Source organism: Pristis pectinata, chromosome 3 (assembly GCF_009764475.1).
Source record: "Pristis pectinata isolate sPriPec2 chromosome 3, sPriPec2.1.pri, whole genome shotgun sequence".
In the NCBI taxonomy this organism is placed as follows: Eukaryota; Metazoa; Chordata; class Chondrichthyes; order Rhinopristiformes; family Pristidae; genus Pristis; species Pristis pectinata.
The window spans coordinates 31,552,177-31,571,801 of record NC_067407.1 but is presented as its reverse complement, the minus strand read 5'-3'; the positions used below and the strand labels follow the sequence as shown (position 1 = coordinate 31,571,801).

Here is a 19,625-nt window from a genome sequence, read left to right as displayed (position 1 = left end):
AGTGGTGCTTGTCCTCATAACATTGATTTGAGACAAGAAAATACAATACTTTCAGGTGTATTTCTATTATATGGGAAATGATATTTGCAAGTTCAACAAAAAAGTAAACAGGTAGTAAAGAACAATATGGGATGAGAAAATGCCCTCTTCAAAAATTGGCTACACTTTCAGAATAATGATAAAAGTGATAAAGGAGAAAAGGCTGCACTTAAGTAGGGAAGAAGAAACGTGTGTAGATCATTACAGGGTGTCAACAGAAAAGTGGGTGGTAAAGAGAGAATGCAGAAAAGGTGGCATAGTATGGTACTTTAAAGATATTTGCACTGGGAAGTAGACAACTACATACTGAACTAGTTGGACACCTTCAATGCAAAAAAATTGCAAGTTAACACTAGGGATGTACTACTGTATGTCACAAAGTTAGTGTTAGGAAAAAGGCTTGAAAGTATATGCATGAAAGCTACTCTAAAAGGAGCCTTCAGTCAGATGGATAAAAAAAAATTGAAAACCAAAGTTGTGAATTTCTTGACCAAATGCGTGTTTGAAGACCTGCATCTTTGAGGCAGACAGTTGAATGGATCCAGGATAGCATATTTCAATGGATTCAACAGAATAGCTTTACGTAAGCTCACAATTTATTTATGTTTATTTATTCATCCAGTCAGCATGAACATAAAAGGAATGTCACTTAAAATTTATAAACGGATAAGTTTAAAAAAATAAAGCCAGTAAAAAGTTCAGCAGTGCATGTTTAACTTACAGCAGCAGTTTCAGCAGGTAACCTGAAACATATGCTCTATACAGTTATATATTGCCAGCAATTGGTGGTTACAGAAACAGTTAATGTGCTACACTCGAAAAGTTTATGATTCTTTAACTCTACTTTGTAACTAAGTAGGTGTAATATATACAGCTGTTCAATGACAAGTATTCTATTGAACAATATTATTTAAACAGGAAGCTGCTGAGATGATGGGCTCCATTACCCAATAAAGCAAAATAATATTATTAGAATTGAATTGACTGCATTTAATACAGATTTGCTTCAGTACTTAGTTTGTACGTTGCTTTTGTTTAATATACAGGATAAAGATTATTTAATAGTTCTGAATTAATAGGTTTCACCACACTGATCCCTTCAGTAACAAACAATTTCATGTCAAGAAGTCAGAGTCTCCAGTATTTTCAAATTTATTTTAGGTAGCTTTTATGGAAAACACATTAGTAAGAACAACATTGGTTAGATGAGTCAAGACAACCAATAATAGCAAGGGGCATGTCATGCTTCAGATATTTCAGATTTACTAAGTGCTATAGCCAGTTCCAAATCCTCTTGCTCTTGCTGGTTTAATCTGGCTAGTCGCTCCTCTTCTGCTCGCTCACTTTCCCTTTTGGCCCACTCTATCTGGTCTTCCTCACTGGGATACTGAAACATTAAAAACAGAGCTGAACAGGAAACTACAAACTGTTCTTATAGAGAGCAGATAGAAAATAACACATTGTCAATATATTTTGCACTTACAACAGGAGCAGTATTAATACAGTAATAAGATACTACTGTTGCCTTTAGAGTTTCTGAAAATCAATCCAGTTTATTTTTACATATATAGATATCACCTATTGGTAACAAATACACACTGCAGACACCATCTTGAGGCTAATGTATAATAACAGGTCATCTTTCTCTTGGTAGTTTCTTAGAATTGAATGGGTGCTGGAAGTTATGCCGTTTCAAAACTACAAATTCAAATATTTCTGATGGAACCACTTTAATTACGTGGTTAAATATGGCAAAGTAACAGGGAACAAGACCTAACTAGAGTCTCATCTTGTTTAAAAAGACATCAATATTTTCATTAGTATTTTGCTCGATAAAAGGAAAATACTCAATGAAAAGTCCTCCCTTTAGAAATTTTGCTCTTCAAGGTCAAAGCACTGACTTGTGTTTTTTTTTGCCAAATTCATTGCGAGCTACATCATGCAGTTGTATAATGAAATATACAACCTGCTTACTTTCTTTGCTTTTCTAGCAGCCTACCCCAAAGTTTCTTGAGAGACTTCCATCACCCCAGGACAGTCCTCTGAAAATGTTTTTGGTGGGTTGTTCAAAAGAAAGATTTTCAACTGTAGCCTGAACTGACCAGCTCTCCAATTTTCCCCTTAATCTGTCCAAAAGGCTTTCAAATGTTTTTCTCTGACAGTACTGACAAGTTAAAGAACATACACTTTGGCAACTATGGATAGGGATTAATGCTGTGCCACTCCTTAACACTACGTTTAGATTCGCAAACTATTGCGGGAACTGCTGCTGTCAAATATACAAAAACAAAATGCATTAACAATACAGGTGGCTTTTGCACCTTAAGGAAGATTAACAACTCAAACAAACAACCATACTTACAGTATTGAAGTTTGCAAAATTTGGGTTGTCTCCAATAACCTTACTTGGAGAAGTAGGAGCAAACGGATCAAGCTGTTTCTCTTTATGGAATGAATCACCTGAGTTAAATGGATGGAAAGGATCATTTAACTTGAAGGAGTCGGATGATTCTGACTTTACAACGGAAAGTCTTTTACCTAAATTTAAAAACACAGAAATATTAAACATTTTTTTCTTTTTAGAACTCTCAGTATCTTAAGCTGAAATGGTTCACTTTCAAACAAGTTAAAATTTGAACCTAAATTTGAATTTAAACTTCCTTTGCTCATTGTGGGATCTTTCTTCAATATAAATTAAAGAAATGAATTATTCCACAATGAGCAAAGGAAGTTTGATTAACTTTATGTTAGTAATTAAAGGAAGTATAATTAGGCCTTGATACAAAACTGTTCCACTTTAGAAGCCCACATATTCACTTACCAGGTGGTGGAGGAGGGGGTCTTGTTGGAGTGCCAATTTTTGGCGGTAATGCTGGAGGCAGCTCTTCATTTTTTGTGGGATCATCTGTGAATATATTTTTTCCAAAGGCATCTTTTCCAGGGTCTGCTCCCGGAGCAGAAATGAAGGGGTCTGCATGGTTGGACTAAAGGCATATATTCAGAGAGAAAACAGAAAGAAAAAAGTTACCAGTGATTCAAAACTTATGTCTAAACAAGCTTTGCACTAGTTGGATGTAATGCAGCAGAAACCTCATAATGACCAAAGAATTTGAACATCATAACATATCTTTGTGTTACATTGCAAAAAAGATGTTTCCCCACATCTGTTATTGAACTTAACTGCCTGAAACAAAATTTTTAACTACTGGCCACAGCCATTGCTTTGACAGCTATTCATTTACATCAACCTAACTAACTTATTGTCTGCCTTTATAACCTCCAGAGAAAGGATAATGCTTCTTTACATTCTTTGGAGAAGCTTTGATACTGATGCTGAACATTTGTATTTCCCTTGTCACTTTCCTTCTGGCTGATTTTTAAAATATATTCTCTGGTTATGGGTATTGTTACCTCTACCTATTTCTTCTACTATGACAGCGTGTATGAAGATACAGCCACAATTGTGTAATGCAAAGTTCCAAGCTTTTGATCGTTTGTTAAAGGAATGGCTGTAAATGTCCCAGGCAGGATGGGGAACTGGGAGTGATTGGATTCATGAATACTTGCTTCCTTCATCCTCTGGAAGATGCATAAAGCACCCACATTGCACTTGACATGAAGACCACGGATGTCTAGAGTATTTTCCGATCTACTGGAATGCTTTGACCTGTACAGTATCGAGCCTCTTGCATCCATACAGGCAGATGGGAAGAATTGCATCACTTTCCTACCTGTATCTCACAAGTGGTATAATGGCAATAAGGAATCACGAGATGAATGACTTGCTGCAGGATACCCAGATTCTTAATGTTGCTGGATCATCAATCCACAACACGTGTAAACAATTATAGTTTCACAAATACTAGACTCTCTTCAGCCACTGGCTGGCATAAACAGAAAATGCTGGAAACACTCAGCAGGTTAGGCAGCAACTTTGGAAAGAGAAACAGAGTTAATGTTTCAAGTTGAAGCCTTGGTCTGAAATGTTTCACTTTCCACAGATTATGTACGTGGCAATATATTACTCATCATTTATAAGCCCAAACTTGGATGTTGTCCAGATCCTGTTACACAGGTACAGATGGCTTCATTGAGGAATCATTAATGGACGCTGCACAATTATCAACAAAGGTTCCAATAGAGCTAATGTCATGGATGAAGCAGCTGTTGCCCTTGGGGAACTCCAGTAGCACTTTCTTTCAGCTTAATTGGTTCACCTTCCAACAACCACAGTCAACCTCTTGTGCAATAATAACTCCAACTGCCAAACCAAACAGTTTTTTCTCTAATCACCAATTACCAGTGTTATTATAGCTCTTTGTAAACAGAAGTCCAATACTTATTTTTAAGAGAATCAGAATCAGGTTTGTTATCACTGACACATGTCGTGAAGTTTGTTGGTTTGCGGCAGCAGTAAGGTGCAAAACATAATGACATGAAAATTACTATAAGTTAACAAAATAAATAAATAGTGCAAAAGAGGAAGAATCAGGTGGTGTTCCTGGACTGTTCAGAAATCTGATGGCGGAGGGGAAGAAGCTGTTCCTGAAATGATGAGTGTGAAACGAAGAAGACCTTGTGTGAGCAAAATGGTTATAAAGAAGCAGTGCTTCGAAGGAAATATTTTGAGAAATTTCTGAGGGACACGATGAGGTTTTATTTAATGTTTTTCAAGCAGCTGTAAAGAGAAGGCAATCTGTGTATGCAAAAGAAAAGCTAAACCTAAATTACTCTCATACCACCTGATGTGTTTAAGGAAGTTATAGTCACTGCTCACCCTCTTTAATAGAGAAATCTGTAAGGTGTACATATGATGGAGTTAAGAGGCAGAAGAAACTGAGGAATGGAAATAAGAGTGATTAAGGGTAAAATAAATCAACTTTAAATTTAGATTCTACTTTTTTGACTTGTCCTATTCTGTATTAAGCTGCTATAGCACTCTTAGTGCCAATAGTTATTTTCACAAATTATACAAATAAATTTGGTCATCCCTTACAAAGCACAGCTAGAGCTGCTTCAGAATGCTGTATTAGGAGCCTCTCAGTTGGTATAACTTTTTAATTTCTGACATTTTTCTTCAAAATATAAATTACCTCATTATTGCCAATGCTGTAGCTCTTATATCAGATATACCACTCAAAGTCTAATTTTTAGTTGAAAAATACTTCAAATGTGAACAGAAAGGGAATTTACTATTCTCAACAGTGAAACCTGTCCAACATTCCATCCAGTTCATTTCCTGAATCTTAAAACAAAGAATTTAAAATTAGTACTTAAATGTTCTGATGATATGTTCATAATTACCTGCGATAGTGTATTAAAATTTGCAAACCCACTTTCAAAAGAATCATTTCCAAACACTGAGACAAAAGGGTCGATAACTGAAACACAGAAAGATATTGATATTAATATCAAAAATGTAAATTTTTCATTACAAAAGAAATTCTTTTGATGCCCGTTTCATTTAACTAACATCAGTCATATCAGCTACATTGAACTGCAATCACGGAAACAAAAATGGTCTAGAACACATTGGATAGCTATCTCCAAATGGTTTATGACAGGAGCTTCATATGTGGAAAAATATTGGATAAAATATAAAAAGACAAATGGCACTCAAGCAATGTTGTATTTAATTCACAGGAAATCACGTACTTTATCCTTGTATGAGCATACTTTATGGCACTATTATACATTCAAGTGTACATGAAAATGTATGTGAGAAAGATAATTTGGAAGGTCAAGGTATACTTAGGTGTACTATTTACACCTCAATCAAGGGAACATAAACATGCTTTCATTTTGACATTGGTGTCCATGGCAACCTGCTGAATGAAAGGCGGCTGCAATGTTTCTACTATTACAGTAAAGACTTGCAAAGAATTTGCAAAGATATGCAAACAAGTTCACTGGTAACAAAATGTTTTCAGATATCCAGAGGTTATGAAAGGTGTTAAAATTGCAATTTAAAAAAGTGTTTGGATTCTATGAAATCATTTTGCACTTAGTTACGCCTGGGAATTGGAAGAGTATGGCAAGAGAAGAGAGAAGATCTGCTTCCCTGAAGCCACATAAGTTGTTGTTATTACAATGGATGGGATTTTGTGTAGCCTTTTTCACATGACTGCCATTAACACTATTTAGCCACATCCTCTAACCTTCATAGAAAGTAACTTCTACACAATATAGGTAAACACAATTACGTGACTGTGCTTAATGAAAGATCTACCATCACGTTGTGAAACTCTCCTCTCTTTTTAACCAACAAGAATGACAGAAGGAAAAATCCACTGGTCCATTTAGTTCATCTCATGTAGATGTGATGACTCATGCCTCACAAAACAGACACTCCCCATTCTGCTGAGAGACAAAAAAGATGAAAACCAGGTACAGAGCATACAATCTGGAACATTCATCTCCAACCGCATCATGTGATCAAGAACAGCAAAAGATGTCTCACCTGGCTTGATTTACAAGGCAAGATATCTTGAGCTTCACTAGCAGCCAGAAACAAGTCCAGGCTTCACTTGAATTATGGCCTCTTGAACATCTTTCATTTTAGTTGCTCGGTGCTGGCCATATCTCTGAGTGCCAAGGCTCGAAGTTTGAAACCCCTCTCTAACTTTCGCATTCCTCAACCTCTTTCAATTCAAAACCTCTCTCTTTGGCCAACCACCTATAGCAGAAGTTCCATCATTTGTACTACAGGTGCACTAATTTCTGGGACAAAAAAACCTCCCCATTTACTTAACTCATCTCTTGCATAACCTGGTCCTTAACCCTTCTTAGTTGTTAACTTTTCTATGTCTCCTGGTTCTCCCTGACCAACTGAGTTAAGGTAACTTCACCACACGTTCAAAACTAGTGTTTTAATTACTTCATAAACCTCAAACAATTTGCTAAAGTCATTACTTTCTTAAAGCATAGGCTCATAGAGAAGTCCCCATCCACAAGAGCTTTAGATTCAGAAATATCTGTGCATTATTCTCTGCCCACTTTTCAAAGTCTCAACATCCTCACATGCAAGGACCACAGTTTTCTAACTCAGACCTAGCTAATGTCTTGCACAAGGACAAAACGTTTTGTTGTGGACTGTTCCTTTGTACAAAACCTGGAACTTTATTGCTTTGATAGCAACCACATGGCAGCACCACTTCCTCTGGCAGCTTGTTCCACATACCTACCACCCTCTAATGTGAAAAAGTTGCTCCTCAGGTCACCTTTAAATCTTTCCCTCTCACCCTAAACCTATGCTCTCTAGTTTTAGACTCCACTACACTGGGAAAAAGGCTATGACCTCATTTATGCCCCTCAAGATTTTATATGCCTCTGTAAGGTCACCCCTCACCCTCTGATGCTCCAGGGAAAATAGCCCCAGCCCATCCCATCCCATCTCTCCTTATAACGCAAGCCCTCCAGTTCCAAGTGCATGAATACTTGGCTTTTATGCCAAACATATCTTATAATTATTCTTTTAAAATTCCTAATCAAAAATGCAATTCACCAGACATGGATTGTTTAATTAGTTACATGTGGCTAATAGTCAATATAATAGACAACAGTGCACTAGGGAACAGATTGGGCAGGCCACATTGTTCACATGCCCAACACCAGAATCCCAAACCAGACACTCTAGTCTTAATTCTGCCTGAGAAGAGATTACCAGGTGGACAAGGATTTTCTCAAAACTTCCTTGGAAAAATTGCAACATCCTCCCCAATTCCTGGAAATACCTTGTCAAGTCTATATAAAGTGGAATGTTTGGGATGATATTGAAAATCTCAAGTCCATGCATTAGGAGAACAAGAAAGCCCAAGGATGGAGAACACTATTTCACAAACTATCCACCTGCTGCCCTGTGTGAGGAAGACAATACAATTCCCACATTAGCTTCATCAGTCACTTCAGAACCCACGGAACATGAGTGGAAGTAGGCAGCCTTGGCCCTGAGTGATTGCTTATGAAAGACAACAGGAAACAGAAATTGGCAGATGGAGAGTTAGGTAAAGGTCATGGAAAGACTGGAGATGTAGAGGCAGATAAATTGGAAAGGTGGAAGCATAGAGCACTAAAAGGGCAGCAAAAGCGAGTGCGAGACCACTCAAGAATATGCTCATGGCAATGTGAAGAAGATGAAATGAATACCAAATTAGCCAATTCCTGTAAACAACAGGAGACTGATCTAACAGTACCTTCAAATACATGAATATGTATGTGTATTTGTAACTGTTAAATTCTGCTATGCTATAGAATTAAATTTCTCACCTGCATCAGCACTGGATGAGACTGTACCACCACCAGGAACAAATGGATCATTGGCATTTATTGCTTCTGTCTAAAATCAAATGTAGATAAACATAACTCTAAATTTTGTTTTATATACACTGCGAATTCAGAAAACCTACAAACTGAGCAGCAAAATGAGATTTTATATTTTAAAACTTAACTTTTAAAAATTTATTTATACAACACAGTAACAGGCCCTTCCGGCCCAACATGTCATTTTACTAAATAAAAGAAATTCCAATTTTTCTGGGACACAGAGAATCAGGATATTAGAATTCGGTTCACAAAAATATTTTGTGGGTTGCCCTGATTTTTCAGGTGAATCAGAAAGTTATGAAATCAGAACATAGATATATCCCAAAATAGGCAGAAATGACTAAAATTTTCTGGAAGTCCTTATTATCACTTAAAGCATCTGAAGAGGGATTTCATGAAAGAGCAGGAATTTCCCAATTTCCCAGGGAAGTACTACAATCAAATAAAAGCAGTGGTTCTCCTCAGGTTCTTGGATAATTTATACCATTCAAAAAGTATCACTAAGTTGAACAGATCATCTTGTAATTTATCTTGCTGTTGCCTGGTTGGGACCCTGCCTGTGAAGAGTTAGGGGATACCCAGGAAAATCAAAGAGTCTACATAAATCGTAGTTTTTTAAAAATATAATTAACACTAAATTTGTGGACTGAACATGGAAGACAAAAATATCAAGGGAAGAATACAGCTCCATTAATGATCTTATCATTCAAAAGCAGGCATCTAAAAGGTTTCAGTAACCTTTTAATTTTGGCTCATGTCAACAGTTCAAGGTTCATGCAACTCAAGTAGCTTAAATTTCTGTCAATTTCCTTCTCAGTACCGCACAGAATGCCATGATTTTCTGAGCAACACTCTGAGCATTGTCCAAAAAATTATGTCATATTATTCTGAGACGTGCCAGTCTATGGGTATTTTCAGAACAATCATGTTTTAAAAGTATTGCTCCAAGCAGACCTCAGCCCAGGGTTGGGAACCTTGCTTATGTAGGTTCCTTCGCCCACCTCCTTGCAGTGGACTCCCACCCATCAATCTCATTTCTTGCCTCCCTGATCGTCTATGCCATGGTCACAGTCTGATTTTGGCTGAGGTTCTGAATTAATAAACTGACCCTCTCTCCCCATCACATTCCTGGACCTGGCCTCCAGTCCTAGACTTGCCTTTGTATGCTTGGCAATGGGCCAGCATGTGAAAGAAAGTGTGCAAGGGCCACTGTTGATCAGCTGATGCTGTGTGCCTCAGGTCCCACTGAATTTTGCAGCAACTGACCCTCAAAATGAATGCTTCTCCTGGAGCAAGTAAATTTCTAGGCCACGTTCTCCAGAACTGTTTTCAAAATGTATTCATTTTCAGGATGTGATATTTGTTGTTAAGAACAACAGTTAATGCCCATTACAAATTACCCTTGAACCAAATGGTTTGCTTTGTTATGTCTTTGCTAGGCACTGAAGTGTATGAAGTCACAAAGATCAGTCTTGGTAAGAACAGCAGTTTTCTTTCCCTAAAGAATATTAATCAACCAGTTAGTTTTTAAAGATTATCCAGTGGCTTCTGTGCCAATATTGGGGACTCAAGGTTTTATTCAAGGAAGTGTTTGATTAACTGAATTCAAATGCCCCAGTTACAGCGATGAGATCTAAACCCACAGTTCATCCAGTAATTGATAGTTTAGTAATTTAATCAGTAAGCTACCCTCAAGATCCAGCTTTTTATTAGACATTGTAATATGGCAGGAATACTCTGAAATGCATCCTGATGAAGATTCTTCTGCTCTTCCATTTTTATTTATTAACAGGAACATACAGCACAGCAAGGCTATAGAAATAAACACTTCATTCCATATCATTATTCTGTTATCACTGGCTGCTTTATCATTTCTGGTTTGGTCTCTTTGTACAGTATTTTGTTTAGCAATAATGCCTATTGGATACATAATTTTTTTCCATACTTACTGATTCCACATTAGTGTTGGTTAATGTAGCATTGAAAGGATCAGCCTCTGTGACTGTAAACGGGTCACTTGCAGACTGCTGAAAGAAGTTATCAGAGGCATCTGCAAAAGGGTCTGTGCCTTTAAAAGGATCGCCTCCAAAAGGATCTGCAAATCATCACAACAAAAATTTACAGCAGAATATGTAAAATGAAAAATCAGTTACAGCAGAGTTGATACCTACCATAAATATCAGTTAAGTTTGAGTTCATTAGAAGTATTTACTAAGCCCAGATAGGCAGGACAAAATTCCTCCAAATGTAGGCTGTATGTAATCAAGACAAACAGCTTCATGACATTCTGGCTGAGGGTCTATGATCTGAAATATTCTCTCAGTTTCTCTTTAAGTAAGTGCTACCTGACCTACTGAGTGTTTCTAGCAGATTCTGTTTTCAATTCCACATTTCCAGCATGTACAGTTTTTGGATTTTCAAGCTTGAGGTTGTAACTGAGAAAGCCCAGCAAAAATTGGAATCATTTGGACCTAATTAGCAGGTTCTAACCATGTGAAAGTCACAAATTGCATCTGACTGAGTTCCAAGTGGAATCCTAGTAAGAGTTTCTGTGAAGATCCACTGATGGTTCAGAGATTGTTCATATTGCAAAGAATCTACCGCAGAAGTTTTACGAACAAGAAAAAGTAGTTACCAAAAATTTAATCTGAACAGTTTTATCCTCCTTTGAGGATGTCATCTTTTCAAGTTATGAAATCCTGTAAATAATTTCCATTATTTCCAGATTATATAAAGTTGAAATTACTATCATACATTTCCATAGCTAGATCTACAGATGATCTAACCCCTTTTTAAGTTGGTATGCTGTTAAACAGCAAGACTGATTTCCCCCCCCATCCTCATCTATTTCTCTCTCTCTCTCTCTCTCTCCCTGCATAGCTTAATAAATGATGTTGTAGCGGTTGCTACCGTGGAATAAAACAAAACTCTACTTGGAGGATTGCCAAACAGAACTGGTTTATTTTCCCGCCTTGCGCGGGCCCTTTAAGGGAGAATGTTCCTGCCCAAAACAACCGGCAATGACGTAAGTCCTACGTCATCAGGACTTTCCCGCGCGCGGGTTCTCCCCGTCGCTCGGAAAGACGAGGCCCGCCGCCATCTTGGGCCTCGTCGCTCCGACGCCGCGCGACCCGACTGCCGAGCCGGTTCGCCCGACTAGACGGTGAGTCGCCACACAACCCCCCCCAGAACCGGCGAGACAGTCCCCAAGGTCCGTGGGCTGTGCCAGCTGCCGCTTAGGGGGGCGGCCTCTGCGTCGCGGCGTGGCAACCTCGACAGGCTGTTGCAGATCCAAATGGGCCGGTTTGAGGCGGTCCGCCGTGAAAACCTGTTCCCTGCCTTCAATGTCCAAAATAAAAGTGGATCCGTTATTCCGTATGACTCGGAACGGTCCCTCATATGGTCGTTGCAATGGCGCCCGAGGTGTGCCCCTGCGAACGAAAACAAACTTACAGTCCCGTAGTTCCTTGGGCTGGCAGGATGGGGCTTGACCATGCCGTGAGGTGGGAATCGGGGCCAAGTCACCAAGCTTCTCGCGCAGTCTTTGTAGGACTGCTGGGGGTTGTTCCCCTTGGTCCCGAAGGGCAGGTATGAAATCCCCGGGGACAACTAGTGGCGCCCCGTATACAAGCTCAGCTGACGAAGTGCGGAGGTCTTCTTTGGGGGCAGTGCGTATGCCAAGCAGGACCCAAGGCAGCTCGTCAACCCAGTTAAGACCCTTCAGGCGGGCCATCAAGGCCGATTTCAGATGGCGGTGAAAACGTTCCACCAACCCGTTTGATTGAGGATGGTAGGCCGTGGTGGTGTGCAGCTGCGTCCCTAGCAGATTCGTTAATGCAGCCCAGAGACTGGAAGTGAATTGGGTGCCTCTGTCTGAAGTGATGTGGGCTGGAACGCCAAAACGTGAGACCCAAGTTGTGAGCAGCGCCCGGGCGCAGGAATCAGTTGTGATGTCAGTCAGGGGGGTTGCCTCAGGCCACCTCGTGAACCGGTCCACGATGGTAAGGAGGTACCGGGCTCCTCTTGAAACCGGCAGAGGGCCCACGAGGTCGACGTGTATGTGGTCGAACCTCCTACGGGTGGGCTCGAACTGCTGTGGTGGGACCTTGGTGTGTCGCTGGATTTTTGACGTCTGGCAGTGCGGACAAGTCCTGGCCCACTCACTGACCTGTTTGAACAGGCCATGCCAGACAAACTTGCTGGCGACCAGTCGGACAGTAGATCTGATGGACGGGTGCGCCAACCCATGTACCGAGTCAAAAACGCGTCTCCGCCAGGCTGCAGGGACTATAGGGCGGGGCTGACCCATTGCAACGTCGCAAAGTAGGGTCCGCTGACCTGGACCAACCAAGAAATCTCGGAGCTGCAGACCCGAGACTGCGGTTCTGTAGCTGGGCAGTTCGTCGTCGGCTTGCTGTGCGTCAGCTAGGGCCGTGTAGTCGACACCCAAGGATAGGTGTGGATGGTTGGTCTGGAAAGTGCATCAGCAACGACATTAGCCTTTCCGGAGACATGTTGGATGTCAGTTGTGAACTCGGAAATGTAGGATAAATGTCTCTGCTGACGAGCTGACCAGGGATCGGAGACTTTGGAGAAGGCAAAGGACAGAGGCTTATGATCGGTGAAAGCGGTGAAAGGCCTGCCTTCTAGAAAGTATCGGAAATGCCGGACCGCCAGATACAGTGCTAGAAGTTCCTGATCAAAAGCGCTGTACTTCAGTTCGGGCGGTCTAAGGTGCTTGCTGAAAAATGCCAAGGGTTGCCAGCGGCCTTCGAGTAGCTGTTCCAGTACCCCACCCACCGCGGTGTTGGACGCGTCTACCGTGAGGGCAGTCGGGACGTCAGTCCTGGGGTGTACCAGCATCGTGGCGTCTGCCAGGGCGTCTTTGGCCTTAACAAAAGCAGCCGCAGCCTCGCCAGTCCAGGTGATGTCCTTGCCCTTACCAGCCAGCAGCGAGAACAGAGGGCGCATGATACGGGCTGCTGCAGGGATGAAACGATGGTAAAAGTTGACCATCCCAAGGAATTCCTGTAGGCCTTTGACTGTGTCGGGGCGGGCAAAATGGCGGATAGCATCCACCTTGGCGGGTAGGGGTGTTGCCCCGTCGCTGGTGATTTTGTGGCCGAGGAAATCGATAGAGTCAATTCCAAATTGGCACTTGGACAGGTTGATCGTGAGGCCGAAATCGCGGAGGCGGGAATACAGCTGGCGGAGGTGGGAAAGGTGTTCCTGGTGGTTACGGCTGGCGATCAGTATGTCGTCCAAGTAAATGAACACGAAGTCCAGGTCTCGGCCTACTGCGTCCATCAGCCGCTGGAAGGTCTGCGCGGTGTTCTTAAGGCCGAACGGCATCCGAAGGAATTCGAACAGGCCGAATGGGGTGATAATCGCAGTTTTGGGGACGTCATCCGGATGGACCAGGATTTGGTGGTATCCCCGAACGAGGTCCACTTTGGAAAAGATGCGGGCCCCGTGTAAGTTCGCTGCAAAGTCCTGGATGTGAGGGATGGGATAGCGGTCCGGGGTGGTGGCGTCATTCAGCCTGCGGTAGTCGCCGCAGGGCCTCCACCCTCCGGTGGCTTTGGGGACCATGTGCAGGGGGGAGGCCCAGGGGCTGTCTGACCTGCGAACAATCCCCAGCTCCTCCATGTGACGGAACTCTTCCTTTGCCAGGCGGAGCTTGTCTGGAGGTAATCGTCGTGCTCGGGCATGAAGGGGTGGCTCTGTGGTAATGATGTGGTGTCGTACCCCGTGTGTGGGCCTAGAGTTTGTAAACGAAGGTGCCAAAATCGATGGGAATTCGGCTAGGAGCTTGGCAAAATTGTCACCAGAAAGGGAAATGGAGTCCAGGCGCAGGGCTGGTGGGCTGATTTCTCCCAGGGGATAGGTCCGGAGAGTGCTAGAGTGGACTAACCGCTTCCTTCGCAGGTCGACTAACAGGTTGTGGGCCCGAAGGAAATCGGCTCCTAGGAGTGGTCGGGCGACGGTGGCAAGGGTAAAGGTCCAGGTAAAACGGCTGCCGCCAAAGTGTAATTGAAGCGTACGGGTGCCGAAAGACCGTATCATTGTACCGTTGGCGGCATTGAGTAGAGGACCTGGTGGCCTGTCACGAGTGTCGCGGCCTGTCGGGGGCAAAATACTGACCTCTGCTCCAGTATCAACGAGGAAACGCTGTCCAGATTTCTTGTCCTGAACGAAGAGGGGGCTCTGTCGGCGGCCAGCCGCCGTAGCCATCAGCGGCAGCTGGCCCTGGCGTTTCCCTGAAACTTGCAGGGTGGGCGGCATCGACGGGCCTCCGCACCCCACCTCTGATGGTAGAAGCACAGCTGGTCACCCGTGTCGTCGTCTGCCTTCCTGGGGCGTGGTTGCTCGGTTGCTGGGGCCGGGCGAGGCGGGCGTTGGGCTCGCGGCCTGGTGATTTGACTGACAGACGAACCGCTCTCGCGCTTGGCCCTCCAAAGAACATCTGCCCGGGCGGCCACCTCAAGGGGGTTGCTGAAGTCGGCGTCAGCTAACAACAAGTGGATGTCATCGGGGAGCTGTTCGAGGAAGGCCTGTTCGAACATCAGGCATGGCTTGTGTCCCTCGGCCAATGCCAGCATCTCATTCATTAGGGCGGATGGGGATCTGTCCCCCAGGCCATCCAGATGAAGCAGGCGGGCGGCGCGCTCCCGACTGGAGAGGCCGAAGGTCCGGATCAAAAGGTCTTTGCAAGCCGGGTACTTATCTTCCTCCGGAGGCGACTGGATGAAGTCTCCAACCTAGGCGGCTGTCTCCTGGTCCAGAGAGCTAACCACATGGTAGTACTTCGTGGAGTCGGAGGTGATCTGCCGAAGGTGGAATTGCGCTTCGGCCTGGTCAAACCAGACGCTGGGCCGAAGTGTCCAAAAGGTGGGCAGCTTGAGGGGCACTGCGTTGGCTGCTGCGCTGTCGTTCATTTCGCGGGTCCAAAAGCTGTTTGGGCCGTCGGGGTCACCAATGTAGCGGTTGCTACTGCGGAATAAAACAAGACTCTACTCGGAGGATTGCCAAACAGAACTGGTTTATTTTCCCGCCTTGCGCGGGCCCTTTAAGGGAGAATGTTCCTGCCCAAAACAACCGGCAATGACGTAAGTCCTATGTCATCAGGACTTTCCTGCGCGCGGGTTCTCCCCGTCACTCGGAAAGACGAGGCCTGCCGCCATCTTGGGCCTCGTCGCTCCGACGCCACGCGACCCGACTGCCGAGCCGGTTCGCCCGACTAGACGGTGAGTCGCCACAATGTAATAATAAACATCACTTCCTTGCTCAGTACATGTGCAATTCTTTCCATAGCAGATGTGGCCATTGAGTGAAGCGTAAATGAGACACACAGGGAATACACTTGTACTATCTGGATAGGAACATGAATATAACTTCCTGCAGCTACCAACGTTTCAGATGGAAGATTCCAATACTAACCACAGAATGAAAACTAAAAAATGGTAGAGAAAGAGCAGGAAATTCCCCACTGTTTTCTCTCTTTTCCCTGTCTTCTCACTGTTTTCCCTACTTTAAAAAGACCACTATCATCCCGGTACCTAAGAAAAAACAAGGTAATGTGCCTTAATGACTACCGACTGGTGGCTCTGACATCCACCATCATGAAGTGCTTCGAGAGGCTAGTCATGGCACGTATTAACTCCAGCCTCCCAGACAACCTTGGCCCATTGCAATTTGTCTACCGCCAAAAGAGGTCTACAGTGGAGGCCATCTCCTTGGCTCTACACTCATCTCTGGAGCATCTGGACAGTAAAGACACCTACGTTAGACTATTGCTTACTGACTACAGTTCCACCTTCATTACTATAATTCCAAGCAAACTCATCATTAAACTCCGAGACCTGGGACTCAACACCTCCCTTTGCAACTGGATCCTTGACTTCCTGCTGACAGACCACAATCAGTAAGGATAAGCAGCAACACCTCCACCACGATTACTCTCAACACTGGTGCCCCACAAGGCTGTGTCCTTGGCCCCCTCCTGACTCTATTCTCTGTACACTCATAACTGCGTGGCCAGATTCTGCTCTAACTCCATCTACAAGTTTGCACATGATACCACCATTGTAGGCCATATCATAAGCAGAGCTTAGTGACATGGTGTCATGACAACAACCTTTCCCTCAATGTCAGCAAAACAAAAGAGCTGGTCATTGACTTCAGGAAAAGGGATGGTGCACATGCATCTGTCTTCATCAATGGTGCTGAGGTCGAGAGGGTTGAAAGCTTCTAGTTCCTAGGAGTGAACATCACCAATAGCCTGTCCTGGTCCAACCATGTAGACACGACAGCCAATAAAGCTCACCAGCACCTCTACTTCCTCAGGAGGCTAAAGAAATTTGGCATGTCCCCGTCGACCCTCACCAATTTATATCAATACACCATAGAAAGCATCCTACCCGGATGCATCATGGCTTGGTATGGCAACTGCTCTGCTCGTGACCGCAAGATACTGCAGAGAGTTGTGAACACAGTTCAGCACATCAGGGAAACCAGTCTCCCCTCCATGGACTCTGTCTACACTTCTGGCTGCCTCGGAAAAGTAGACAGCATAATCAAAAACCCCACCCACCCTGGACATTCTCTCTTCTCTTCTCTCCCATCGAGCTGAAGATACAAAAGCCTGAAAACATGTACCACCAGGCACAAGATAGCTTCTATCCCGCTGTATTAAGACTATTGAATGGCTCCCTTGTACAATAAGGTGGGCTCTTGACCTCACAATCTACCTCGTTATGACTTTGCACCTCCTTGTCTACCTGCACTACACTTTCTCTGCAGCTGTTGCACTTTATTCTGCATTCTGTTATTGTTTTACCCTGTACTACCTTGATGCACTGTATAATGAATTGATCTGAATGAACGGTATGCAAGACAAGTTTTTCCACTGTACCTTGGTACATGTGACAATAATAAAATCAATTCAATTCAATTTTCTATTGGGACCATGATATGTGAAATGAAGTTTGATATGATGCTTCTGTATACAGTGAGTACCTGAGTCATTCACTCCATTGGAGGTGCTGAGCAAGTATCAGGTCCTTGCTGATAAGTAATGCATATGATACATACCTGTCACTCCCTTGAATGGAGAATAGTTCCTGATAGAATTGTATAGAAATCACAAGATCACATCACAAGACAAGATCACAAGACAAGGGAGCAGAAGCAGGCCATTCGGCCCATCGAGTCTGCTCCAAGGAAAAGGGAAAAAGAAATGGGGTGGGAAAAAAAGAAGAAAAGAAAAGGAAAAAAAACTATTCTAATCCCATTTTCCAGCCTTATCCCCATATCCCTTGATACCCTGACTATTTAGATATCTGTCTATCTCCTCCTTGAATACCCCCACTGATCTGCCTCCACTGCTGTGCGTGGCAAGGAGTTCCACAATTTCACCACCCTCTGGGTAAAGAAATTTCTCCTCATCTCTGTCTTGAAACTGTACCCTCTAATTCTAAGATTGTGCCCTCTGGTCCTGGACATGCCCACCAAGGGAAACAGCCTAGCCACATCTACTCTATCCTTACCTGTCAACATTTTAAATGTCGCTACGAGGTCCCCTCTCATCCTTCTGTACTCCAGCGAGTACAGTCCAAGAGCCGACAAACGCTCATCATACTTAAGCCCTTTCATTCCTGGAATCATTCTCGTAAATCTCCTCTGAACCCTCTCCAACGTCAGCACATCCTTCCTAAGATGTGGGGCCCAAAACTGCGCACAGTATTCCAAATGAGGCCTCACTAGCGCCCCGTAGAGCCTCATCAACACTTCCTTACTTTTATACACTATACCTCTCGAGATGAATGCCAACATAGCATTCGCTTTCTTAACCACCGATCCAACCTGGTGGTTAACTTTTAAGGTATCTTGTACGAGTACCCCCAAGTCCCTTTGTACTACCGCACTATCAATCTTCTCTCCTTCTAGATAATAATCTACCCGCTTATTTCTGCTTCCAAAGTGTACAACTGCACATTTCTCAACATTGAATCTCATCTGCCATTTCCTTGCCCATTCTCCTAAACTGTCTAGGTCCCTCTGCATTCTTTCTATTTCCTCTATGCTCCCTACTCCTCCACTTATCTTGGTGTCATCCGCAAACTTAGCCACACAACCATTTATTCCATCATCCATGTAAATAATGTAAATGCTCTTCTGGTTGGTCTTCAGACCTGTGCTCATCCTGTTTACCTATCACTGAGTACCTGCTGATGCACAAAGGTTTCTTTGCAGTAATACTTCCTTCTTTTTCAGCTTTTTGCCTCTTCTACTTATCACCTCTCAGCTTATTACATCTTCCCCACCTCCCCCACCCACCCACCTACCTACCTTTCCCCTCTCACCGGGTCTCGCCTATCACCTGCCAACCTGTGCTCCTCCCCCTCCCCTCACCTTCTTATTCTGGCCTCTGCCCTCTTCCTTTCCAGTCCTGATGAAGGGTCTTGGTCCGAAACATCGACTGTTTATTTCCCTCCATAGATGCTACCTGACCTGCTGAGTTCCTCCAGCACATTTTACGTATTGCTCCAGATTCCAGCATCTGCAGAATTTCTTGTGTCTCTATCTTTGCAGTAACTCAGTTTTAAAATTGTTACTCTTATTTTCTACTTTCTCTGTGGTCTCACTTCTCCCAGTCTCTGCAATCTGCTCCAGTCCTACAAGCTTTGAGGTATCTGTGCAGCTCAAATTCTGGCATCATTTGCAACCCTAATCTTATTTGGTCCACCACATGTGCTGGTGCCTTCAGTTGCCAGGGCCCCAGGATCTGGAGTCCCTACCTAAACTACTCCATCTCTCTATCCACTTCTCCTTATTTAAGGTGCTCCTTAAAACCTACACTCTGACCAGGTTCTTGGTCACCCGTCCTGACGTCTCATGTTGTGGCTTGGAGTCAAAATTCTCCTGTAAAGTCCCTTAGGAGCTTTTACTCCTTTAAAAATGTTTATAGGGCTGGTGTAGCAGAAATTTAAAATTCAAATTTTCACTAATGATGTGTCAATCATGACTGTAAGCAATAAAAATCAAACCATTACATGTTTGAACTGATCTCATTGTAAGAGTAGATATGTTAAGCATTAAATAAGACCGCCTTGCTTCATCTAAAACTGCTTATCACTAAACTGCTTGTTGCACCATGCACGACCCCACAAAAGCTCTGCTATATTTTAAAAACAGCTTTCCCATATTTAAAGTTGAAAGAATCAGCTTTGTACTCTTATTTTAATGACACAGCAAGAGTCCAT

At 43.3% G+C, this 19,625-nt stretch overlaps 1 protein-coding gene across 2 annotated transcripts in view; it reads right to left on the bottom strand.

Moving 5' to 3' along the window:
* Positions 1-617: 617 nt before the first annotated feature.
* Positions 618-19,625, bottom strand: part of eps15 (epidermal growth factor receptor pathway substrate 15) — a 115,505-nt gene continuing 96,497 nt past the window's right edge. The window contains exons 20-25 of one of the 2 annotated variants that reach the window (XM_052012497.1): positions 10,311-10,456; positions 8,305-8,374; positions 5,344-5,420; positions 2,861-3,023; positions 2,402-2,499; positions 618-1,426 (exon numbers count right to left, since the gene is read on the bottom strand). In XM_052012497.1, coding sequence (XP_051868457.1) covers positions 1,280-1,426; positions 2,402-2,499; positions 2,861-3,023; positions 5,344-5,420; positions 8,305-8,374; positions 10,311-10,456 — 701 coding nt within the window. In that variant the 3' untranslated portion in view covers positions 618-1,279. Of the gene's footprint in view, positions 1,427-2,401; positions 2,578-2,860; positions 3,024-5,343; positions 5,421-8,304; positions 8,375-10,310; positions 10,457-19,625 lie in introns of both variants that reach the window. The other variant, XM_052012496.1, reaches the window with a different exon arrangement.